We start from the raw sequence: 26,733 nt of genomic DNA, 5'->3' as shown, positions 1-26,733 counted from the left end.
TAACAATATCTTTGTTATAACTTTATTTCCAAAGGAACGATTAAGGAAACAGTTTATCATTTTAATTGTTATATTGCATATTTCTGCATATTATTTTCAAGATAAAAAAGTATGTTTCATCAGTATCATTACTGAATTGTTCTTTTGTGTTCTTAAAGTTTAATTGTGTGCGGTGCATAAGCCTAGTATTTTAGGATTACGGTTTACTTGCATTGTCCACTGAGGCTGTAGATTTTAACAAAAATAAAGGTCTTTAATTAAACCATATAGGCTTTATCACAAGTTTCACCTCTTAAAAATGTGTAGTGTTTAAAAAGTTTGAATAATCATATTAAAATATGTAAATATGAGTGTTGTTCATCTTCCTCAAAGCAATGAATATCTCAGTTATAAGCATTTAAACCCTTTAAGCTCAGATGGGACCACCTGTGAGAAAAATCGTCAAAATATACTACTACAGTCTTGACCAACACAAAATAGGTATCATTTGAAAGCTTAGAAGCTCTACTTCCAATGAATGTAGGCATTATGGCCAAAACTGAACAAGCGCTTTGAAATTTGCAGACAAATCAGAAGTGTTCCGTTTTAATAATTTATAAATATAATTGCACTGTACAACATATCATATGTTGTTGGAAAGTTCTCAAAGAGTAAAATACAACCAGCCTATTTGTTGTACTCACAGACAAATATATAGCAAGTAATAGCTAAGTATATTTCTTTGACAATTATGATGGTGTTGCTTGAATGTCGCGTCTTCACTTATAACTTCTTGAAAAGTAAACCTAACATAAAATATCACATACCATGTTTTAGAAGAGGTGATTATCTATCAAACGAGCCCACACACAAGGTAATCAGATGCACAGATCATTAGATAATCCACACAAAGCACAATGTAACATATTGCCACCAGGAGATGGCGCCAAGTAAATGACACAAAATCAATGATGACTCAAATGGCACAGAATGAAACTAATTCTGTGAAGTCTCATTACTAAAATCATGTCTCCATGCTATGAATACTTTTAGTCATTGTTGTGTTTGCATGTGTAATTAGTTTTGTACAAATTTTGTACATTATTTATGTACAATTATCATGTTTTATTTGTTTGGAGAGGCTTTTGGACACATGGAAACGTTTTTGGACACTATGATAAATCATATTTGCAATGCTATAACTTTTGATTGCTTTGACCTATCAACACAAAATTTTTGTGGGAACAAAACAAAAGCAGTTTTTCAGAGCCAGCTTATTTACAACCAGAGATATATAATGACAAATAAGAAAAAAAGTAAATTTTTGGCTCAATTGTTTTGTTATTTTTTTAGCAGTTTCTTAAGCTGAGAGTCTCAGAATGTATCATAATCTATATCATAAAAAAAATGGAAGTTTTCTTTACAATGATACCAAGCACTTGAACCTTTATGTTTTGTTGGTCGAGTTATAAGCCTTTAATTTTGGGTATGCCATTGAAACAGGAAATCTTTAAGAACACCACAGCTTAAAGGGTTAAACAAATAACATAATATCAATATGAAAATAGCACAGTATGACTCTGGCTCTTCAGGTGAATATCGAGTGATCACAGAGTCTAGATAACCTCAAACCAAGAGTTTCATCCGCACAGAAGAGCAGTGCCGAAACACAACCCGAGTAAAATGTTCCTCTGCAAATTGCTTTCAATTTTAGGTTTTAACCACAGATGTCAATAGAAAGCCCAATGTTTCGCAGTGCAGCTTTAAGGTACCAAATCATAGTAAATTACTATTCAGAGAATAAAGACTTGAGATAAAAAACCCAGAGGGGCTGCTCTTACCCAACACAGTAACCGTGGCATTGGCCGATAGGCTGCCAGCCTCGTTTTTGGCCGTACAGCTATATACGCCCATATCCTCTGTCTTCACATTGGCGATGAAAAAAGTGTCATCATCTGGCATGACATGCATCCGTCTTTCACGGGCGGCTGGAAAATTGATACCACCATCTTTCTGCCAGGCGATCTGGGGTGTCGGGTGTCCCTCTGCAGCGCATTCCAACCTAGCAACCGTACCCGTGCGGATGGTCAGGTCCATGGGCGTCTTCAGGAAGGTGGGAAGCTCTGGGAAAAGCCATTAATGAGTTATTCTTTCTTCTCATTTTGAAGAATTATATACAGTCATATAACTTGATCCAAGGTTAAAGGAATACTTCACCCAAAAATGCTAATTCTCTCATCATTTACTCTCCCTTATGCCGTCTGTAACTCATATGACTTTCCGCAAAACACAATCAAAGATATTTTGAAGTATGTATGATGTGTGTGTTTGTCCGTACAATGCAAGTCAATGGGGTCCAACACTTTCAAGCTAAAAAGGACATAAAGGCAGCAAAAATGTAATCCATACTCGAGTGGTTTAATCCATGTCTTCTGAAGTCATACGATCGGTTTTGGGGGAGAAACAGACCAAAATATAACTAAGTATAAATCTTGCAGTCTCCTTCTCATGAGAGAAGCACATTCACACTTCCACTTGCTTGTTGCATGCACAGAGAGTGTACAGCACCTTCACCCAAAACAATCGTATCGCTTCAGAAGACTTTATTACCTTTTTGCTGCCTTTATGACTTCAGTCTTGAATGTTTTGGACCCCATTGACATAAATTGTGTGGACAAACACACATCACATCCTTCAAAATATCTTAGTTTGTGTTCAGCAGAAGAAAGTAAGTCATACTTTTGTGCTTGAGACAGCATACAGGTGAGTTAATGATTAGAGAATTATAATTTTTGGGTGAACTATTCATTTTACTTTCAGTTAAGACAGCTTTCAGAACTACTTTAATAAAAACCAATATAATACCGTGTCCTAACCAGTCGGAGATAACAGAGTTTTTGTCCTAACCACCTGCAACAAGAGGAGCGACAGCGACAAGATAATATATTTTTTTTTAGAATGTTTTCTATTTCTGCGATGTCGTGCCAGGCAGGACAATCAACAAATAGGTCTAAAATTATTATTTTAACAGAATATTTTTCAGCCCTTTGATATTGGCCGAGAGTGTCACACACCTACCGAATGTTGTGCTTAAGGTCTCGTTCTCTCCAGTGAGAGCTCAATCACACACACACCGGTTCAGAATGGCAGAGTAGTGGCATACTGGCTCATTCTGACTTTCTCTCCACTTCCCTGTCACATGGAAATAGGCTAAATAAAAGAGGAGTAACGTGTGAACATAAACCATGGTAACAGACTGAATTTGGAAACGATTTATAACGTAACTTTGCTCTGAGTGTGGTTGTGTATTTATCCCCTCTAGGTTTGCCGTAGAAAGTGTATCATACGCAGCTTCAGTGAGAAAATTAGATGCCTTCAATAAACACACTGTTCCATCTGTGATTGCTCTGACTTCTACATTTTCTTGTCATTTATCCTCATTTTACTGTATGAATATCATGGTGTCACGTCACGTCTGGTGTGGTCACACAGATCGCGTTGCGTCTGGTTAGGATGAGGTGTTATACTAAGCTATTACCTACTTGTCGCTATATTTGGGCTAATAAAATGTTTACAAAACAGATTTAGAAATGTGTTCACATTGTGACGGGATTACCGGAATTACGAGATGACAACTTCGGAGGAATTTACTTCCTTGGACTAATAAATTATTCGTTTCAAAATCGTCAAGGATTTTCATATAATTCAGTGTTACAAACTTGCAATTACAAGTTTAACAAAAATGTGAACGATAAAAATAAAAAATAAAATAAAAAACAAGCAGGCCACTGGCTAATCAAACCCTTAAAGAGCACCATTCCCATTTACAGCATTGTGAAACCTCATTTAGTTTGTGAATCATGTTTCTGTTATTCTTATTTTCTATTATTATAAAATGCACAAAACAGCACTTACATCTGTATTATAAACTGATAAAAACTGAATAATTACATTGGAGAGGTCTGCCTCCCCTAGGACTGTTAATTCTTTGTTCAACAGAAATTGAAAATTACATCGAAGAGCCCTGAAAATCACTATGGGGAAATTAAGGGAAAAAAGGGCAGAAAAATAACAAAAGCCAAATTCAGCAAAACACCAATACAAAAACCCTACAGACGCTTGCTAATTCACCTTAATGCAGCATAATCAACACTTTAAACTAACAACCAGCCACCAGCAAACAGACTTTTAACTTTGTAACTGGAGTTTTACATTTTCCAAAGAAAGTGGCGCTTGCTTGAACAGCAGTAAAAACAGCATGTTTAATTCTAAGTGTCAGAAAAGAAAATGTATGTTTTATCAAGCAACATAAAACTAAATTGTGGCTGTCTCTGGTGTCTCTTTTCCTTCAGGGAAAAATATAAAATGCAATGAAAGTGTAAAATGTCTCCTTTAAAAATAAGAAAACAATAACAATCCTTTGACAAACACCTAATTTCTACCCATTAAAAAGTCAGAATGCACTAACCATTGACGGTGAGCTTGGCCAGAGTGGAGTAGTTGGAGCCAAAATGGTTGGAGACCACACACTGGTACTGTCCTTCATCTGTGAAGTTAACGCTGAGCAGGTGAAGTATGGTGGTGTAGAGGAGGCGGTGGTCTTGGTACTGAGCGTAGTTCTGCACCTGAGCTTCATACAGCACCTCTCCATCTTTTCTCCAGGCAGTGTTCATGGGAGAGTCACTGCTGCTGAACGCAGAACAGTTCAGAGTGATGTTTGTCCAACGTAAGGCCACTGCGGTCTTGGGGTGAGTGCTGATCTGAGGTTTAGGGAAGTCATCTGTGAGGGCGAGACAAGAGAGACATCATAATATGCAAAATGTCACTTTTAAACAGTTAATTTTATTTTTTTTAATGTTTAAATCTTTCGTTTCAAAATAAAGATACACATTAATTTCCATCCATTTACTCACCCTTATACCTTATACCAGAACACAAATGAAGATTTTTAGGATATCTCAGCTCTGTAGGTCCATACAATGCAGGTGAATGGTGACCAAAACTTTGAAGCTCTAAAAAGCACATAAAGGCAAAATAAAAGTAATCCATACAACTCCAGTGGTTTAATCAGTGTCTTTTGAAGCTATCTAATCAATTGTGGGTGAAAACAGACCAAAATAAAACTCCTTTCTCTTTGACATCAGCAGTCTCCTTGGCGATCACGGTTTCAAGCCCGGTTACACTTCCTAGTGTCATCTACCACACTGCGCATGCATCAAGTACTAGGAAGTGTAATCAAGCTTAAAAATCATGATCATGCCTAGAGACTGCAACGACAAGATGTACAGTGAAAAATCAGTTTTACTGCGGTCTGTTCTCACCCAAAATCGATTAGATAGCTTCAGTAGACGTAGATTAAACCATTGGAGTTGTATGGATTACTTTTTTGCTGCATTTATGTGCTTTCTGGAGCTTCAAACTTTTGGTCACCATTTACTTGCATTGTATGGTCAGAGCGGAGATATTCTTTTAAAAATCTTTGATCGTGTTCTGCAGAAGAAAGACATCTGGAATGGCATGAGGGTGAGAACTATTCCTTTAAGGCGATATCCCAAAGTTTGCATAAATTACATGGGTGGAAACCCAGCTGATGCGGAGAACGGGAGATTTTAACAAATGTTTACTATGTAGCAAATGTTAATGTAAATGTCTAAAGCAGGTCAAAAACTAAATGTTTTACTAGAAGATCTGGCCAAAATGTCTCAAAGCCAAAATGAGAGACATAAGAAACAAAAAGACACCGTTGTCATCAGCTGTAGTCTTTACAGCTTAATGGGCTGACTGAATCAAGCTTCAATACTGAAATGTTGACTCAGCTGGGAAATAAATGAATGATAAATGTGTTATAAGCTTCTAGCATTCTTCTCATATAACGTCAAACACTTTTTTATGTGTGTGCAAGAAATAGAGTAACAACTGTCAGGTCACTCACTGCAGACAAACTCTTCTTGTTTAACCATGAACACACTAGATCCTGCCAGGGAGGCAGGATGTGCACACACAGCAGTGCACGATTGCTGGAAGCGGCTGTCAATCAACCACTGGCTCAACCACTGCAGCTCACAGTCACACAGGAGACTGCTGGTGTTCAGATCACTGAAGAAGATAAATTTCCATGCATTATTGAAAATACAGATAAAATATACTATTCTAACATGCACACATACTTTCCATTATATATTCCTCTTGTATTCTCTCAGTATGGACCATTACAACAGTAAAATGTATGATCTAAAAATAAAATAATGAATACTTACAGTGTTTTAAGTTTTAAATGGGAGAATGCATCCGGATGAATAGACATGATGCCATTCTTACTCAAGTCTCTGCAAATGATTTGACACAAATTTAAAATTATTATTTAAAATTGAACAGTATATAATAGGAGGTTTATCTCTTCTGTGTTTAAAATGAATGCTAAAAGAGACTCACAAATACTCCAGCTCCATCAGACCATCAAATGCTGTCTTAGTGATTGTCCTGATCTTATTATTCTGTAAAACCCTGAAAAACACACACATGCTCACGTCAAGCCATGGTCCACATCTCTGAGTCACATCAAACAACTTGTATCCACCAACAAACTTACAGTGAGTTGAGTCTCTTCAAACCCACAAACATGCCAACGGAGTCCTCGATGGCGAGGGAGATCTCATTATTGCGGATGTCTCTAGAAGGAACAAACATAAAAAAGAAACTTCAAACAGAGAAACAGCAGAATATTAAACTCCCAACTACTGCAGAGTACAATGGGTTTTAAATTATTAATCTACAATGTCAGAGTTGCTTTCTTTTTGAGAATGTAATTCGACATATAGAAGGGGTCTGGAATTTCTAGGCCTCTGTTGTATAACAAGGAGGTTTTGTGTGGACTTGCTGATGTGGGAGTTTTGTGAGATTGTCTTCATGTACTGTTTGTTTCAAAAGGCTGACATCTCTAAACAACTCTGCCAAAGGGACGTGGCGAAAGTTAGGAGAAGTGGGCACATTTGAAAGCACTCTTTTTCCTTATGGAGAGAGCTGGATTGCAGAAGGCGTTAACTTGAGGAATAAACTGTATCAATTCATAATTACGTCCTCAACTTAATTTATAGAGCTAGAGCACTATGCTACTTCTATGCTATAAGGGTAGTGTCTTCAATATTTGCTGCAGACATATCCACACACCTGTTCTCTCTTCATCTGAGAAAAAAAATCATTGGTCAAAATATATGTTTGTATAGTGGTTGAAAGCTTGCTGTTTTTTTTATTTTTATTTTTTTATTTTGTAAAACACAAACACGATAAAGAAGATACAAAAGCCTATATAAACAATATAATTAATTTCAGCACCACAAAACTGCTAAAAAAAATAAATAAATTACTGTTTAAGCAAGTTTCAAACTTGCGGCATTGGTTGAGCCAATGTTGCTATGGTTGACCCAGTCAGGCCACTCAAACAAACAGACTGAAATGTTTTTTTTTTTTTGCCTCTAGTGGTGCAGAAATGACAAACTTCACCTTTGATGCATTATAAAGACATTCATAATGCCTTATAATACACCTTGGGTCTGTTTCAAAAAAGACCCAGGGTCCTAACCATAACCATAAATTAAAAAATTTGATAACTTTTACAACCTTTTATGCCCATTTCATATGCCTTTTTTAAGTCTGAGGTGTGAACGACTGATGCTGAACTAGGGGGGTTTCATGACGCTTTAAGCTCAATCGACAGCATTTGTAGTAGGAATGCACCAATCAATCCTCCACGATCACGTGGATTGTGATCTTTTTGATTGCAGCACATGAAATCGCACACCGTTACTTAATAAATGAGCACTAGTCTGGCCCTCAAAGCATGACATTGCGGCTACTGGAGTGTGAATTACTGACAATTCTAAGCATTCGTGAAGTTACCCTCTCAGACTTTCAGCTGTAATTCAGATGAATATACCGGCTTGTTTGAAAAATGTGTATGAATTACATGCGTGTGAATATTAAGGTGCCCATTTTGGTGACTCACTGTACAGTTAGGGGCGAAGGGGGCAAAGATAAATACTGCAAACCGATGTAAAAACGAATGAAACAACATATAAAGATGCAAATTGAAATCTGAGTATATGTGATGAAACCAGGGGTTGCGTTTATAGATTTTTTTGAAACATGGATGGATAATTCCATATGCTGTCCGTCATTTTGACAGATAAAAAACAAACAAACAAGAAAACCATTTTAACTTAGTGCAACAGTTTTGACTTCACTATCTCCTGCTGTGTTTGAGTTTGTGTGTCCTGATTTTTGCCTGGTATCAAAGGTGCGTTTCGGGCAATCTGATCACAAGTTGCAGTTGACATTGCCATACCTGGTAATTTGCGTCTCTTTTAATAAATTGTGTTGGGATTTCGAGAGGAGGGTCTCTGATTTCATGACTGCATACATCAATCATTATGTCACTGTTTGACTGCATGACAATAAAACGCAAAAAATATAAGAACAAAAAGAAAGCTTGAACAAAGTGCCGCATCCAACTGCCAATTAGACTTGCATTTAATCTAAACCCAAACATAATCTTTAGAGCAAAATTCTCAGTTAATTAAGTGGAGTAAATGTATGAACTGAGGTTCAGATGAGTGTGCTTCTCCTCTGTGTCACTTTATGTTGATATCAGGCACACTGAAAAAGTTCCGTGAACGTTTGCGTGAGCGCTTTTTCAGATTTTCCGATCAGACGGTTATGTCCTCTAAAGCCGCACATAACTGGCAAAGTTTAAAACTATCCCTTTTAAATATTGGTGGTCGTATCAGCCTCAAATTTCCAGATCGTCCTCGTGGTCACGTAGTGATTCGCCTCAATCCAGGTGGCGGAGGACGAATCTCAGTTGCCTCTGCGTCTGAGACCGCCAACCCACGCATCTTATCACGTGGCTTGTTGAGCGCGTTGCCACGGAGACATAGCGCGTGTGGAGGCTTCACGCCATCCACCGCAGCAACCACACTCAACTCACCACGCGCCCCACCGAGAACGAACCACATTATAGCAACCACGAGGAAGTTATCCCATGTGACTCTACCCTCCCTAGCAACCGGGCCAATTTGGTTGCTTAGGAAGCCTGGCTGGAGTCACTCAGCACGCCCTGGAATTCGAACTAGCCAACTCCAGGGGTGGTAGCCAGCGTATTTTACCACTGAGCTACCCAGGCCCCCCAATCTGTAGCATTGTTGATTACCGCAGAAAATATTTTTGACTTGTTCCTTATTTATTTAAAAATCGCTGTTACAGTAGGGTACTTACAATGCAAGTGAGTGGAGCCAGTCCATAAACATTATAATACCCACTGTTATGACGTAAACATTATACATGTTAACATGACTATAGTCTGATAAAATATCTGTTCTACATGGTTTTGTTTGAAAACATTGCTTATACTGTTTACAGGTTATAATATTGGATTTAACTATTAGTGGTGTAACGGTTCACTCATCTCATGATTCAGTTCACGATACTGAACTCACGGTTCGGTTTACGATTCTTTAAGCCTGAATCAAGAAAAAGCTAAGAATGAAAGTTATGTTTTTTATTATTATTATTACTTTATAGTCATATGCAAAACAGTTTGTTTCCTTAAAAATGTAGCTAAAAGTACTGTTCTTAAAAGCGTTAAATGATCCATCAGAGACGTACTGGGACTAAAAACAGCCCAGAACAGGGCAATGGTGACACCAAATGGAAATATTAGCAAATAATTCTGCTTACTGAAAATACAGAATTATGTTAGATACATATTCTGCTTACACGCAGTCACTGATTACAAACATTTAAAATATTTTAAATTAAAATTTTATTTTTCTAAAATAATATTGTCAAAGTTATTCACCGTTCTGTTCCATGGACTCTTATTTTGAATTGGTTTTGTGTCATCCTTCCTTAGTTTCCCCCAGACTACACTTCCCATAATGCACTGCCCTCATCACTGCCATCTGTTCCCAATCCTCCTCACCTGTTCTCCATTCCTTCATCAGCACCTTTTTGTATAAATACCCTCCTATTTTGTTCATTCCTTGTCATTTCTTGAAGTGTTTCGTTGTATTGTTACGTTGCGATGTTTAGCATTATATTTTGTTCCACTCCAGCGAGTTTCCTTGATTATTCCCTGTATTTGTTCCACTCCAGCGACTACTATTAAAAGACTGAAAAGTTACTCCTGCATCTGCTCTCTTCCACTCCTTGAACCAACGTTACAAATATTATCTGATTACATCTATATATGTATTTCAAAAATACATTTAATGGAAGTCCATGCTTATCCAGTTAAATAATAATTTACTGATGAAATAAAATCAGATATGACATTTGAAATTAGGATTATATTCCCCCATAGCATTATTACATATAATATTCAGTATTATATATAGTAGATTAATATGGCACTCTCATCAAAAGCAAATCACTCTCGCGCTTCAAACGGACATTCGGTCCCTCATGCTAAAAAGGCACGTCTCTCTCCCGCTCCTGGTTTCACTTTCAGCCAAACTCATGGTACAGATACAACACCTGTGGCTGCTAGTGTGCAACAGTATTTTAGAGCTCCTTTTGTCCAATGAAGCGATTTCCATTTGTATGCCCGCGTTATGTAGGTGTAGGACATTGTGCATATTGGATAGAACAGACGCTAAAATAATTGTAAAATAATAAAAAGTCCCATCTCCACGATGCGCATCGTTAAATTTTTTTAACCGTGATGCATTGTGCCACAATAAACTGTTACACCCCTATTAACTACACAAAGATACGGTTTGTTAGCGATTTAATCACACTAAAATCATGTTAACATGTATAATGTTTACATCTCGTGGCTATATTTTCGAAAAGATTTGTATTTAATGTTAATGGACTGGCTGTATTAATTTTCATTGTACGGGCCTTACTGTAACTGCGATTTTGCTTCTCTTTTTTTTAATAAAGGGACGACTGTTTTTGTGGTAATCAAAATTATGCCACAAACGCTGTCAATTGAGCTATAAAGAGTATAATTCATAACACATTATATAAAACTAGGAATCAATGCATTGTGCTATTTAAACTATTCCATTAATACAACTCCGTGAATAATTATCAAAATGTATTTTAACTGTAGTCAGTTATTCATGAGAATATACCACAGATTACAAGGTGTATTACTTCATGAATACCTTTATAATTAATTATATAGAAGCTACAGACTTTACAGAAAATTTTACTGAAGATCATATGTATTATATGTAAGAATGAGGGGGATAGGTGGGTTCTCACATTGTGCGGATGTTAACCAGACTGCTGAACACTCCATCTTCCAGGTGTGTGATTTGATTGTCACCCAAGTTCAGACTCTGCAAGAGGCCAAGACCAGTAAACACCCAATCCTCCAGCCGACTCAAGTGATTGAAGGACAAATCCCTGGAAACAACACACACACACACACACACACTGTACTGCAGTGCCAACACAAACAAAATCCATAGAAAATAAAATACAAAGAAAGACAAATAAAAAAAAAAAAAACAATTAAAAAAAAAAAAAAAAAAAAAGAGACTGACAAAATAGGCATTTAAAGAGCTGACATTTATAATGTCAAGAAAGCTGTCAAGAAAAATATTCCAATATAGTGCAGGGTGAGAAAACGATGACAACATTTTCATTTTTGGTGAACTATCTCTTTAAAGCTTAAGGTCACTTACAGTTCTTCCAAGCGATAACAAAATTCCCAGGTGTCGGCTCGGATGAGTCCGATATTGTTTTGATTGACTCGCAGAATCCGAAGCATGTGAAGTCCAAACAACCAGCCTTTATTCAGTTCTGTTAGATTATTATACTCCAACTCCCTGGAGGACACATTAACAGAACACACACAGCAGCCATCAACCAATGAATCTGATTCATGTAAAACAGAGGCTTTAATGTAAAGATGATAAGAAATTATAAAATCAACAGAGCAGAACATCAATTTTATTTTATTTTTAAGTGATGATATCCATTAAAATGTCAAGGGAATACTGGTCTAAAATCCCCCCAAAGAAAAAACCTGACAGCGTTGACTCACAGCTCCTCCATGTTGTCCAGACCTAAGAGAGCTCCATCCATTAGCTTTGTGATGCCATTCCGCTGCATCTTCAATGATTTAAGAGCCTTCAATTCTTTAAATATGAGACTTTCCACCACACGGATCCTGTTGCGCCTCAACTCTCTGAAAAAGAAGTCAAGAGGAGGCACAATATGATGAGATAATAGAAAGCATGGCACTAACAATCACAGAGAGACAAGATATCAACAAAAAGAAACTCCCATCTTGATATTATCAGTGCATTTAGCAAGTAGTAAACCTGTCAGATACAATCTAACTGAGCAGTGCAAAGAAATCCTATTTATTAGACATGAATACACACAAGACTTGGAGCTGAGTGAGGGTGAAGACTTTATCCGGCAGCAGAGACAGTCTGTTCTGGTTGATCTTCAACACCAGTAGGGAGCTGATGTTTCCAAAACAGCCAGGTTCCAAAGAACTTATCTTGTTTTTGCTCAGGTTGCTATAGTGATGGAGAGAGGAAATAGAAAGACATTTAAGAACCTCACAACTAATCAAAAGTGTCAAACACAGCAACTGATTACAAAGATTTAATGTCTTAAAAAAGCTTTCATAATCTATTTAATTTAATCAAGAAGTCACTGGGGTCTTAAGCCAGATGCAGTGTGCGATTTTTTTCTGTCCATTCCGATTGTTGATTGGCGACTGACATGTTAGGTAAAAGTCAAGGCAAACGGAGCAACATTTACATTTATGCATTTGGCAGACGCTTTTATCCAAAGCGACTTACAGTGCCCTTATTACAGGGACAATCCCCCTGGAGCAACCTGGAGTTAAGTGCCTTGCTCAAGGACACAATGGTGGTGGCTGTGGGAATTGAACCAACAACCTTTTGCTTACTAGTTCAGTGCTTTAGTCCACTATGCCACCACTCCACTACAAAGTGGAGTCAATAATCTTTTAGGTCAGACTGTACCATATACACTCACTTCACACTTTATTAGGAACACCATGGTCCTAATAAAGTGCCCGACATGGTCTTCTGCTGTTGTAGCCCATCCGCCTCAAGATTCAACGTACTGTGCATTCTGAGATGCTATTCTGCTCAGTGACAATGTTGACTGCGTATTTTACATCATCAATCGTGTCACAATCTTCTGACATTCTCAATGACACGCAAAATGGTACCACAAAAACCCAAGCAACACTATGCATTTTCACTCTCAAAAGCACAATCAATATCTGTGCTCTTATGGTTCTTGAAAATTAACTCAGACGACAAATTGTGGCAAAAAAAAAATCATACAGCGTGTACCTGGCCTGAGGAAAGTGTAAAAGGCACAATTCATGTAAATTTACAAAGCATATGAGAAAAAAAGCCTGGAGACAAACTTTGAATAACAAATTTATAACTTACAGGTATTTCAGCAGCATGGGTGGGAACGATCCAGCTTTGAGCTCAGATATAGAGTTGGAGCTCAAATCCAGACTTTCCAGTGATGAATACAGCAACAGCTGCTCCGCCACGATTTCAGAGATTCGGTTATGAACACTGTAAACAAACAACAGCTGTTACATAACAGCAGCTGGTACATGAGTTATAGACGTATCAAGCTAATTTAACTTCTTTGTTTACGACCACTGAATCTCAATGAAATTTAAAAATGGAAACAATCAATCGATTTACTGTTATCCCTTCAGTTTTATGAATGAAAGCTAATCCTAATTATATAACACCTCCACCTATTTCACAAGCCATAAACAGCAGTAAACCCTGAAAAAGTACAAACAAAGAGGGTAGCTTACAGTGACAACACTGTGATGTTGGACGAGGCATCTCCAAGGAAAGGCAGCGCTGCAAGTTCATTTTGATTCAAAGACCTAAATTCAAACAGAGTGAAAGATTAAAACCAAAACAAATATAGGGTACTTTTAGAATAGAGTTAGAAAGATATATATCGGTTTTACCGATTAATCGTGCCAATAGTTGCTTTTTGGGACTATTGGCTGTCTGCAAAATTCTATGCTGGTAATAAATTTTTTTTTTAAATGATTCCTCTACATTACTCTGTGTTCGGTGCTGGAGATACTACGGTATAACAGTAGCAGAGGTCAAATAAAATCAATCCCTGACACCTCATGAGGATTTGCTTTACCTACATCTTTCATCAATGACAATATTCTTCCATATTTTTATCCTTCAATGCATATTTTGCTATTTTGATTACATAATCAAGCATTATAAATTGAAGTGAGAGCATGCAAAGAAAAATGTGAGTATAAGGCACTTCTCACAATACACAACGTTTCAAAGCAGCTTTACAAAACATTATGCTGTAATGTTTGTAATGTCTTCGTGTCTAAAAGCACACACATCATGTCTCCAACTTCATATCTCGTGAATAATATAATAGACCTTGTTCCTCATTAAGGATGTGCTGAACGACTCATTTCACTGACGTTTAAATGGAAATTTTTAAGTCAACTAGTCTAAGCAGAAACCAACCTTCAGATAACAGTCAAAAAAATGTGTTTATGCGACCCATTTAAAATACTTAATCTATCCAAATCCGAAGCTAAATTCCACTGAAAAGAGGCATTTATCTGCGACATGCTCGCCTTGCATTATGATAATTATAGATTAAATATAGAACATGACACGCATTCACTGAATCAACGTTAGCGATTATTTAACAGGCATATTTATTGAAAACAATTGAATGAATAGTGCACGACCAATAGAGCAACCCAGCCTGAATTCACCAAGTAGAAGTTACATAACATTAAAACAGTCAGGACATTGTTGAAAATAATTAACAGGTAGACTAAGCCAAATTTACGAGAGAAAACAAATGCGCTGAAAAGTTGCGCGTATTTCACGATGTGCAGTCATGCATTAGCCATTGATCTAATATGACAGCTGTTTGGTAAAGAACGTTAACCAATAACAGTTTCGATGTAAAAAAAATTTTTTTTTTTTTAAATAAGTAGCTATAGGATAGAAAAAAATAGGCCTGTGACGTAGCCTACAATAAACCTAATGTATTCTAAACATGACTTGCACACAGAATAAAAGATAGTTTCGGCAGTCGGCACCTGCTTAACGGGTTATTTTCTAGGCTACTTTCTCAAAAGCATAACATTTTTTGATGAGCAAAATGAACCCGTCGACATGGTCCGGTGAAAGACGGGACTTGACTCACCTGAGGCTGCTATCCTGCGCTTGAAAAAGCCAGCACAGCAGAAAAATAACATGCATGATTTTGCTCATCAAAAAAATGTATGCTTTTGACTAAGTAGCCTAGAAAATGACTGTAAAGAAGACTCAAATGTGAAAACATCCATAGGGACTTTCAAACATTTGGAAATCCGATTCCCGCACCACCGCCGAAGTGATTTCATAACTACTTAGCTGAGTTTGCTTGGCTAGTGAGAGGACATTTTCCTGTGCTGCCGCGAGGAGAGAGGGAAGAAGCATGTGCAGCCTGAGGTGAAATGAAACTTTGTATCTGCTCCAGATATTCTCTTTTTAAAATAATATTTGTATTATTAATTCTATTTAAAATATGTAACATTAATATGACAGTAATTTAAGTGCAGCCTCTGTAAAAATATAATGCCAAATGTAAATGTGTAAAAATGATGATCAGTTTAATGGGGGGAAAATATTAATCGACTAATAATTCCAGTGTCAAATAGCAGCATCAGAACCGTTTAGTTGACTAGTCTCGCACATCCCTATTTTTCATTAGACCTCCCCTGGGGAAATACATTCACTGAGCACTTTATTAGGAACACTATGGTAAAGATCAGCAGTTACAGAAATACTCAAACCAGCCCATCTGGCACCAACAATCATGCCACAGTCTAGATCACTGAGATCACATTTTTCCCCATTCTGATGGTTGACGTGAACATTAACTGAAGCTCCTGACCCGTTTCTGCATGATTTTATCCACTGCATTGCTGCCACACCATTGGCTTATTAGATAACTGTATGAATAATAGGTGTACTGGTGTTCCTAATAAAGTGCTCAGTGGGTGTATATAGGTTATATATACAAAACCCTTAATTTGGTAAATATATAGGCTATAAAAAGCTTAATTTGGTAAATACTTAAAGAGCACTGTAACTGAGCCAAGTCTCTGTCATTTCAAAATAAGAGTCCCTGGTGTGTTTCAGGTTTGCCTATAGTTAAAATTCCCTCGTTATGCACCAAATCTTTGGTATTTTGGTTGTACAATAAACTGCATCTGGGATATTATTCATTTGGACTCTTGTAGCCTCTGTGTCTGTGCCCATCATAGTAAGGATAGTCTAAGATTCTATAAATCGATTTTAAAAACTATCTGCCGATTAATCAGTTATCTGCTTTTTCAACCACCTTAGTTATCGGTTGACCTCTAATTATGAACAAAACTAGACCTACTACAAAAAACAAAACACTATAGCAGTAGCAAAACACTGCTACATTGTATATGAACATGTTAATCATGTAGTACCATAATACAAAATATCATGGTACTACCACAGTACTTTTTGTAAGGGCTGCATGACAGATCACAACATTCTCTTGAATAGGCTGGAGAATTATGTTGGCATTAGTGGACTTGCATTAGCATGGTTTAGGTCCTATTTATCATACCGCTACCACTTTGTATGTGTAAACGAGGAATTGTCAAATCAAACAAAAGTTACGAATGGAGTGCCACAGGGATCAGTTTTAGGGCCTCTGCTTTTCTCCTTAAACATGCCTCCCCTGGGAGATATTATCAGGTATCATGGAATAAGTTTCCACTGTAATGCCCACGATACCCAACTTTATATTTCTTCTTAACACAACAAAAATTCACAATTCTCCAAATTAGCAGAGTGTATCAATTAAATCAATGATTGGATGGCCTGAATTTTCCATCTACTCAATTCTGATAAAACAGAGGTACTAATTATTGGACCAAAAACCTCTAAAAACCAGCTGCTAAAATATAATTTGACTCTCGATGGATGTACTGTTATGTCATCTTCTACAGCAAAGAACTTAGGTGTTACATTTGACACCAATCTGTCCTTTGAAAATCAAATTTCCAATGTTTGTAGAGCAGCATTCTTCCACCTCAGAAATATTGCTAAATTACGACACGTTCTCTGTTGCTGATGCCGAAAAACTAATTCATGCGTTCATGACCTCAAGACTAGATTACTGTAATGCATTACTAGGAGGATGTCCAGCAAGTTCAATAAATAAACTTCAATTGGTTCAAAATGCAGCTGCCAGAGTGCTGACTAGAACCAAGAAATATGATCACATTAGCCCCATTTTTATCATTGTTACATTGGGTACCTGTTACATTTCGCATTAATTTTAAAATTCTGTTAACTTCATACAAAGCTTTGAATGGTCTAGCTCCACAGTACTTAAGTGATCTTCTGACATGCTATATTCCATCACGTTCATTACGATCACAAAATTCTGACTTTTTAATAGTTCCTAGAATATCAAAATCCACACAAGAAGGGGGCCTAGAAAGCTCAGTGGTAAAGACGCTAGCTACCACTCCTGGAGTTCGCTAGCTTGCTAGTTCGAATCACAGGTCTCCTAAGCAACCAAATTGGCCCGGTTGCTAGGGAGGGTGGAGACACATGGGATGACCTCCTCATGGTCGCTATAATGTGGTTCGTTCTCGGTGGGGCACGTGGTGAGTTAAGCGTGGTTGCCGCGGTGGATGGCGTGAAGCCTCCACACGTGTTATGTCTCCGTGGCAACGCGCTCAACAAGCCACATGATAAGATGCGCGGGTTGATAGTCTCAGACGCAGAGGCAACTGGGATTCATCCTCCGCCACCCAGACTGAGGCAAATCACTACGCAACCATGAGGACTTAAAAAGCACATTGGGAATTGGGCATTCCAAATTGGGAGAAAAAGGGGAAAAATCCAAACAAACAAAAATCCACAAAAGGAGGTAGATCCTTTTCCTATTTGGCTCCTAAACTATGGAATAATCTCCCTAACACTGTTCGGGACGCAGACACACTCACTCAGTTTAAGTCTAGACTAAAGACTCATCTATTTAGCCAGGCATACACCTAATTTATCAATCAACTCACAATTAGGCTGCTTTAGTTAGGTCTGCCAGAACCAGAAATATCTATCATGATCTATAACTCTGCATAAAATTTAATGGCATCTATGCTAATATTATTCTACTTGTTTCCATGTCATATCCCGAGGTTACCAAAGCCGGCCAGATCCAGCTCCGTTCCTTCTTGGTGTCGGACTCCACTGCTACGTGTCGCTGAGTGATGACGACAAACTACAGCCGGTGCTAGCCAGACATCACTTCAGTCTTTTACGATGGACTTCAGAGGATGAACTGATGCCAACTCCAAATGTAAGACATCAGATACTTCATATGCCACTGCCTGAACCTTGGATTTAGGATGGACTGCACCAAACCTCACCGAAATTAACTGACGGTTGAACTGTGATGCACCTCACTGATCTCTTCCTGCATCACCTATGTCTATTGACGGACTACACTCTTGAAATTGAATACATAGACTATCATTTAATTGCCAACAAAAGACTTCATCAGCCAACTAACAAAGGACATTGCATCTATGTGAACTTCTGCAGTTAATCCAGGATGGACTTCAAAGACATTAGTCATTAATCTTACAGTTCATAAAAAATCTTTTTTTAAACCCTGGATGTAATTAGTTGACAAATTCTAAACCATGACTTGCGCTATACATAATTAAGTAATATTGGCATTATATTCATGATGTTAGCCAGAGGGGAACTGGCCCCCACATTGAGCCTGGTTTCTCCCAAGGTTATTTTTCTCCATTAACCAACATCTTATGGAGTTTTGTGTTCCTTGCCACAGTCGCCTTCAGCTTGCTCACTGGGTTTCTACATACAACTATTATTTAATTTTTATCCACAATATAAAATCACATTTAATCAAACTACACAATGATCACTCTAAGACTTTATAGATATTACGGTTTGATTTTTTGTTAATGCATGATTTTCTGTAAAGCTGCTTTTAAACGATGCGTGTTGTGAAAAGCGCTGTACATATAAAAATGACTTGAACTGCATCACTTGTAATATCCATTGTTATCTGTTGCATTTGTTACTTTTCATTTGCATTCGTTTAATTTTTTTGCAGTATTCCTGTCTGTTTGATAACCCAAAACTACGGGAGAAAAAACATTAATAAATAAAAAAATTGGTTAATCTCATGTAAGTGAATGCAGGTAAACTTCTCATAAAAAGTCACCATAGTAATAATAGTATCTGCAAAAAATAAAAGTGTTACTTCCTACAGTTTTTTGTTACTAATGTAAATCAAAAATGTATGTGATTAAATCAGTCTCTCTGCAATATTGTTTTTATAACAGTTGTAGCTAATAACAAATTAACAAAGTGGTACTGAAGCATGTTATTTTGGCGGACAGTATGGTTGTCTTCTGTTATGGAATACATGACCTTATTGAATACATAACAGAAGACATGCTACTATGTTACATACTAAATATACTATTAAAAGCTACATCTAATATCTATGAATCTCTAATCATAAATTACACCTTAACTATGTGCATTCTACATGTGCAACCCTTATAATGTGCTGATCATCAGAGCATGTAAACAACATCTTCTTAAGAGACTGTCCTATACTCACGCATGAGTGATCCATGATGGCGCTTCCAGGGATGCAGTAGACAGTCTTTTCTTATTGCAATCCAGCATCTGAATTGCACCTGGACCACTGGAACAAATACAAGGAGAAGGGCAAGTCTCCAGGCCCACAACACTCACTATAAGCAAGAACAGGGCCTGGGGGATGGGCCAGCCCTCCGCCATTTTGAGTCTTTGGATCGCAAATGGTCAGTACAATTTATGGCATTTATTAGACAGAGAGGCCAGTGTGGGTTTTAAAATATATCTCTGCTTTAATTAAACTCAAAATCATTGTAGAGATCGCTTAAAACCAATCCGGAGCAACTTGGATGCATCACTTCTAATAAGTCCGTTGCTTCGCAATTTCCTTCTTCCGCCTCGCGAGTCCTGCAGCTCCAAGAATTCCCAAACGGAGCGTCAAACAAGCTTCAAGATGCCGAAATGTGTTTTAATTACCCCGAAGGAGGCCATGTTCCATGGGATATTGTGAGTTTGCGTTTGAGAGCGGTATCAAACATCTCTGAAAAATCTCCTTTACAAACATCGTTCCTCGACTTTTTTTTCTGAGGAAAAACAAAAGCATCTTCCTTCGTAGATACGTCATCCGCCCCTCTGTCACGTGCTGCTGGAGGCCTCACTTCATTGGCCAGGAAACTAATCTGTCACACTTTTCCTTTTTAACTGTTTCTCCAGATTTGCCTGTGCACAGTTATAAATGTCAAGTTGTAGGTCTTAATATGACAAATAGTCCAGTCCAAATAGTCAAAGGACAAGCAGAAAAAATTAAATAAACAAACGAACAAACATAAGGGTATATAAACAGTTTGTGTAGTACAAATCAAGGCTTTGCAATAATTCACACTCTTTTTTGCTTTCAAATTGCATTTTTTTTTAAATATATAGTTTTATATTATTATTTTTTAACAATTGTATTATTATTTTTTTTATTCCTATCTATGTAGCTATTAAAATAATGGGTGACGCTTTATTTTACAGTGTCCTTGTTATACATATTGCATGTAATGACTATAGTAATAACAGTAAATTAGGCATAATTACAAGCAACTAACCCTAAACCCATAGTAAGTACATGTCGTTAATTAATATTACTCAGTACCTACGTGTGTAATTATGCTGTAACAAGGGCACTGTAAAATAAAGTGCAACCAAATAAGGGCCTATTTCTATTTTGAAAAGTGTGAAACTCAGTTTTCGTGATGATTTACCTTTACATTTATTCATTTGGCAGATGCTTTTATCCAAAGCGACTTATAAAAGAAGAATAATACTACATTTCATCTCAAGGAGACAAAAGTACAGCATTACAAAGTTTCAACTGCATCAGAAAAATACTACCCAAGGCAGATTATGTGCAATAAGAATAGTATATAGAAAAGAAAGGATAATAATAAACAGAGAGGAAGCTTCACAGATGGAGCTGGGAAGGTCATTCCACCAACGAGGTACAGTGAAGCCGAAAGTCTGGGAAAGTGATTTGGTGCCTCTTTGTGTTGGTACATCAAGGTGCCGCTCATAAGCCGACCGCAGGCTTTTTGTGGGAACATAGCTCAGCAGAAATGATTTAAGGTAAGCTGGAACAGACACAGTGACTGTTCTGTATGGCAGCATCAGAAGCTTGAACTCAATACATGCAGCAACCGGCAGCTGGATCTAGCTCTGAGCTTTCTCAGCGACACCGTGACAGACAGCAGGGCAGTCTCGGTGGAATTTCTATATGACAGGTGGTGGGGTGGTTGGAGAGGAGGAGTTTAAAGACCTCAGTGTCAGTCAGAGGAGAGAATATGGAGAGAAGAGAGCTGTACACAGGAGATGGGAGTTTGAGAGGGTGTGGTGCTGAGAATGTACTGCTGATGGCTGTAACCTCATCAGCAGGGGCGTAGATTCCGGGGGGGATGATGGTAAGGTAACCCCCCCTCCCCCCCCATATTTATACCATGATAAATGGAAACATGTAAATGCTTCATGCTGCAACCCCTCAGCGAGGTGTCAGGCAGTGGAAGGGAAGGACAGAGGAGGGAGTTTTCCTTAAAAGTGCTGTAAGCAATTTTAGCCATTCTAACTTACAAAAAAATGAGCCGTTGATTTAGCCACGCCCCCTCTTTCCAAAACACTGCACAATACCATTGAAACCATGGGGTTGAAACCGACACAAAGCATGTTCCCACGGTTGTCAAACACAACAGTAGCGAAATAGCGCCCTCAACTGACAAATTACAAATCAGAATATGGCATTAAGCCTCAATAATTAGCTGCAATGACAACACTATGAGAACATGCAAAGTGATTGACAGGCAGAAAGCGTCAGAGACCGCTGCCCGCGGACACATTTTTGTTTGCTGTTTACAAAGTCTAGAGCTGTCACAAAGATCGGGGAGATATCTCAGGACACTTACTTCAGTGGTAACTTTCAGGGAGTAGGAACATTTTTTGCATACATTTCCATGAACAAAATCGCTTACAGCACCTTTAATCTTATGATCTTATGAATTATAATTAAGGTATTCTGGGCTCGAAAGGTGCAAAATTGCAAGGGATGGCCAGTTTTCAACAATTTTCAGTGGTATTCAAGCATCACACCCCAATCAGTAAGTGTATTATAAATATATTCCATATGGTTTTTAGCCTTGTGAAACTTTAGAAAGTGTCAGAGGGATATTCATCCTGGGACGGCTTCCAAATAGGGTCAAGTACTACTTATAGTCAGGGCTTTAGCAAGGTATTCTGGGCCCCCTGAATGTATATTGCTCTGGGCCCCTTTCCTATTACAAATATACAGTTTAGAATTTGTTGTGGGGCCCCCCTGGACCTGTGGGCCTCTAGAATCGTTACCACCTTTCACCCCACTAGCTACGGCCCTGATTATAATCACATGTTTTATAGGGTAAATTCAGTGAAAAATAATAAATAAGCATCTTGTGATTCTGAAAGATGATGTAAAGTTGTTTGTCATTGATTCTTCAATCTGGGGATTTTTAATGTTCCTAGGATAATTTTAATGATGATGAAGAAAAAAAAAAACAAAAACAAAAAAACATTAGTTCATTATATGTTAATTATATTTTTATAGCTTTAACCATTTTTATGTGTATTTCATTTCTATTCCTGATTATCGAGAGTTTAGAAAGATTACTATATTTTGGGACTTTTTTTTTTGTTTTTTTTCTTCCCCTCGGTTAAAATCAAGGGAATTCCACTTTGCACTTTTTCTTTTAATTGTTATATTGTAAATTAATTAACTGCTGGCTAACTTGTTGTGTTAGTCCAAGTCTCATCCAAATTTTTTCCAAAAACTTTTCATCATTACCATCATGTGGTTTTAACATGTAACAAAGTTTGAAGTTTTATTTGTCAAGCTTCCAAGTAGTCAAAAGAGCCCCAATAACTGAAGAATCACCCATGTATGTGAAGTTATACTGTATGATAAATTTGTATAATATAATTGTTTCAATAAAACAAAGTATAAAGCTGCTTTCCTCAAAACTACTCAACTTGCAAAACCATGAAATAATGCCCACCATCATGAACTGGAAAAAGAAAAATCTTTTGAATCTTTAATGGAATTTTTCTCTAAATAATTAAATTGACAAATCAATAAATGCACTTAAATTTAATTTTATAACTGTTTCCCACAGCAACTCTTGACTGAGTTTGAAATATGAACTTATGTATATGACTTATGATCTAACTCATATCTATGTGATAAGGGCCAGTTCTCTGACTACACTCGTAATGTAACTCAAAGTATAAATTAGACACTAAAGTTAGATGAGATATTTTTAAACAAGCTCAGTATAAAAACAAAGTTATCTGAGATCTACTTATATTTAAAAAAAAATATATATATTTTTAATGATCTGCTGGATCTCAATATTATATTTAGGATAATTATATTTAGGATATTATAGCTATTGCATTAAATTTTATATAGTGTTAAAGTATATATGACATAGGACAATGAGGTTATTTATTTATTTAATATTTTTGGTGTTTCATGAATTGCTTAGTGTTTCATATTTAGGGGTTCAAGCGCTTAGCGCTGAAACCCTATTTTAATTGTTAAGATTTTTATTATTATGATTATTATTATTATTAGGGGTTCAAGCGCTTAGCGCTGAAACCCTATTTTAATTGTTAAGATTATTTTTATTATTATTATTATTATTATTAGAGGTTCAAGCGCTTAGCGCTGAAACCCTATTTTAATTGTTAAGATTATTATTATTATTAGGGGTTCAAGCGCTTAGTGCTAAAACCCTATTGTAATTGTTAAGATTATTATTATTATTATTATTATTATTATTATTAGGGGTTCCAATGCGGTTTTGCCACATGGTGGCGCTATAATACCAAAAAAACATTAAATTGGCTGTAACTATGAAACCGTTAATCCTATTGACTTCAAAATTTGCATACATTGTCTTTGTCTCAGCTGCCATCATTGTCTATATGGACATTCACGTATGTTGAAAAACATGGCCGCCATCGGCCAATCAAATTTCAGCAGCTAGTACACAAGGTTAACAATGACCAATCGGAACGAAACTTGGTGGACCTATTTGACTGTTGATCTAAGAGGGTTGTGCAAAGTTTTAAAAAGAATCGGCCACTAGGTGGTGCTATCACGATTTTTGTAGGTGTTAATGGTTGTATATAATGCAGTGTTGTGAAAAAACACAAGCAATATATATCACCTGATAGCTCTTCTCATTCTAAACAACTTTGCCTCAAGAAGCATTGGTGTCTGTCAAACCGTTTGGTAAATATTTCAGATAATGTTAAAAACCTACTTTTGCGAACTAGTCCTAGGTTTTTCGCCCGATCGGAACCAAACCAATGCAGAAATATACTCTGGAGTCTGATTATCAATAATTATCAAAAAAAAGTTGAAATTTCGACTCACGGTCGCTAAGGGGTGCCAAAACTTTCGAAAAGGGCAGGCCATTTTTACTAAAATGGCTATAACGCCCAAACGAAATGAGATATTTTCACCAATCTTGGTACACATGTATGAGCTCAATCTGAGGTGACAGTAAAAAACCCCCCGCGGAGTTTGGCCACTTGGTGGCGCTATAACAGGAAAAAACATGAAAACAGCTCTAACTACCAACCGTTAGTCTGACTGAGTTGAAAATCTGCATGCAGTGTCTTTGTCCAAGGTGTCATGACTGTCTATGAGGACATTGGCGTATCTCAAAAAATATGGCCGCCATCAGCCAATGAAGTTTGAGCACCTATTAGACAAGGTTAACGGAGGCCGATTGGCACAAAACTCGGTGGGCCTGTCTGAATCCTGGCCCTAGAGGTTTGTGAGAAATTTGAAAGAAATCGGCCAATGGATGGCACTAACGAGTTTTACGCCTCTGTAATCACGTGGTGTTTCACACGTACACACAATGGCTGTGTCCCAGTTCAAAGGCTGCATCCTTCAAAGTACTCAGACTTCAAAGGCCACGCCTTCGAAGGCCACGAAGGTCAGACTGAGCATTGTTAATTGGGACAGTCTAGCCTACGGAGGACTGTTCTTGTCGCCTAACAACTTTGACAGCTGCTGAGTGACTGTAACGTTTGTACTGGACTTTTTTGAAAGTTATATTAAACTGTCTGAAAACAAAACAGGGTTCACAAACTGTCTAAATATTTTCAACATGGTCCATTTCTGTATATAATAAAGAGTATAAACTATCGCATCTTAGTAAGACATAAGTCAACATTTGAACCACTTTAAAGGTTTTTTTATTTTTTTATTTATTTATTTTTTTTACATTTGTATCATTAGATATTTGAGTAAGTTGAAACCCAATACTTACGTTTAAAAGTGTAATTCGGCAATTTCTCTCAAAAACATCCTGTAATCACTGGCGCGCAATGAATTCTCAGTTAGGCAAGGCCGCAAAGGATCCATCTGTTGTATCCTTCATTTCACGGGAAACGAAGGACGAATTTGGAGGAGCCTTCGAACTGGGACAGCCTTTGCCATGCAGCAGTGACGCAATCGGCCTTCGAATGCGACCTTTGAAGGATGCAGCCTCTGAATTGGGACGCAGCTATAATTCATATAATTTGTTAGATCTCCTCATACTGGACCATAGGTGGCGCTATGAGCTTTAAAAAACATGTATTTCCTTAGTATATTGTCTGTATTGGCTGTAAATGGTCTATTCCATCTATGATATAGGTGGTTACATGCTTGCTAAATAAAACATAATACCTTTTTACGCATGTGCTTAAAGGCCTTAAACCGCTTGAACCCCGTTAATTGCTGCTCGCAGCTATATTTGTTTAATAATAAGCAATTGCATTATTCAGTTGGGTACCCTTTCATTTTAAGCTCTTCCAAGGAAAAGGGTTTAAAACAAGTATGTAGTACATTTTAGACAGGTAAGAACATGTCTTTTCTCTCCTAATGGTTTTTTATGCCCTGGGGAGAAAACAAACACGTTACCTGAGACCTGTAGATGTGGAAGATATATGACAATGGATGTGTTGCAGGAACAAGCACAACCAGTCAGTTTCCTTCGAACTATGAAGAGAGGGAAGTTGTTGGAAATTATGAAAAGCATTTACCAGTGCACAGTTGTGGTTCTAGCTTGTATGGCGCCCTGGGCGAAACCCGCTTCAACACGCCCCCAATGTTGTTGACCGGTGTGGGAGTGTGTGTGTGTGTGTGTGTGGGTGGGTTGCGGGTGGGGGGATTTTTTTGTGTGTTCATTTACATGTGTGGATATAATATTTGCCAATTATATGTACCAGGTTAGAAAATGGGTAAAGCACCTCCAAACGGAGCGTTTTAAACAGTTGAATTTATTTTTAACTTGACACGGCGTCAAAATATTGCGGCGCTCCCGCGGCGCAACCTCAAATACGTACGTCCATGTTTTTACATAGAAAAACAATAAAAAATAAAATTCAAAAAAGTGCAGATGCACGCACGAACGTATTCGTTGTGAACGGCCCCTAAGTCGCTTGACTACTGAGTGTGGGCGTTTACAGTCAGCTGACGTCT

The 26,733-nt window shown here is 37.4% G+C and overlaps 1 protein-coding gene across 5 annotated transcripts in view; it reads right to left on the bottom strand.

Annotated features, from left to right (window-relative positions):
- Positions 1-20,313, bottom strand: part of LOC127446246 (leucine-rich repeats and immunoglobulin-like domains protein 2) — a 32,831-nt gene extending 12,518 nt beyond the window's left edge. For all 5 annotated transcript variants that reach the window (XR_007898171.1, XR_007898172.1, XR_007898174.1 and 2 more), the window contains exons 1-13: positions 19,711-20,313; positions 13,823-13,897; positions 13,434-13,568; positions 12,378-12,518; positions 12,035-12,178; positions 11,673-11,816; positions 11,248-11,391; positions 6,569-6,649; positions 6,412-6,483; positions 6,237-6,305; positions 5,912-6,075; positions 4,448-4,759; positions 1,821-2,102 (exon numbers count right to left, since the gene is read on the bottom strand). Coding sequence is in view for 1 of the 5 variants with exons in the window: in XM_051707004.1 (XP_051562964.1) it covers positions 1,821-2,102; positions 4,448-4,759; positions 5,912-6,075; positions 6,237-6,305; positions 6,412-6,483; positions 6,569-6,649; positions 11,248-11,391; positions 11,673-11,816; positions 12,035-12,178; positions 12,378-12,518; positions 13,434-13,568; positions 13,823-13,897; positions 19,711-19,892 (1,945 nt within the window). In the remaining 4 variants the exon portion in view is untranslated. The remainder of the gene's footprint in view (positions 1-1,820; positions 2,103-4,447; positions 4,760-5,911; positions 6,076-6,236; positions 6,306-6,411; positions 6,484-6,568; positions 6,650-11,247; positions 11,392-11,672; positions 11,817-12,034; positions 12,179-12,377; positions 12,519-13,433; positions 13,569-13,822; positions 13,898-19,710) is intronic.
- Between the last annotated feature and the right edge of the window lie 6,420 nt (positions 20,314-26,733).

This window comes from Myxocyprinus asiaticus, chromosome 9, assembly GCF_019703515.2.
Source record: "Myxocyprinus asiaticus isolate MX2 ecotype Aquarium Trade chromosome 9, UBuf_Myxa_2, whole genome shotgun sequence".
Classification (NCBI taxonomy): Eukaryota; Metazoa; Chordata; class Actinopteri; order Cypriniformes; family Catostomidae; genus Myxocyprinus; species Myxocyprinus asiaticus.
The sequence above is the reverse complement of the archived record's forward strand: the minus strand, read 5'-3'. Positions and strand labels throughout refer to the sequence as shown.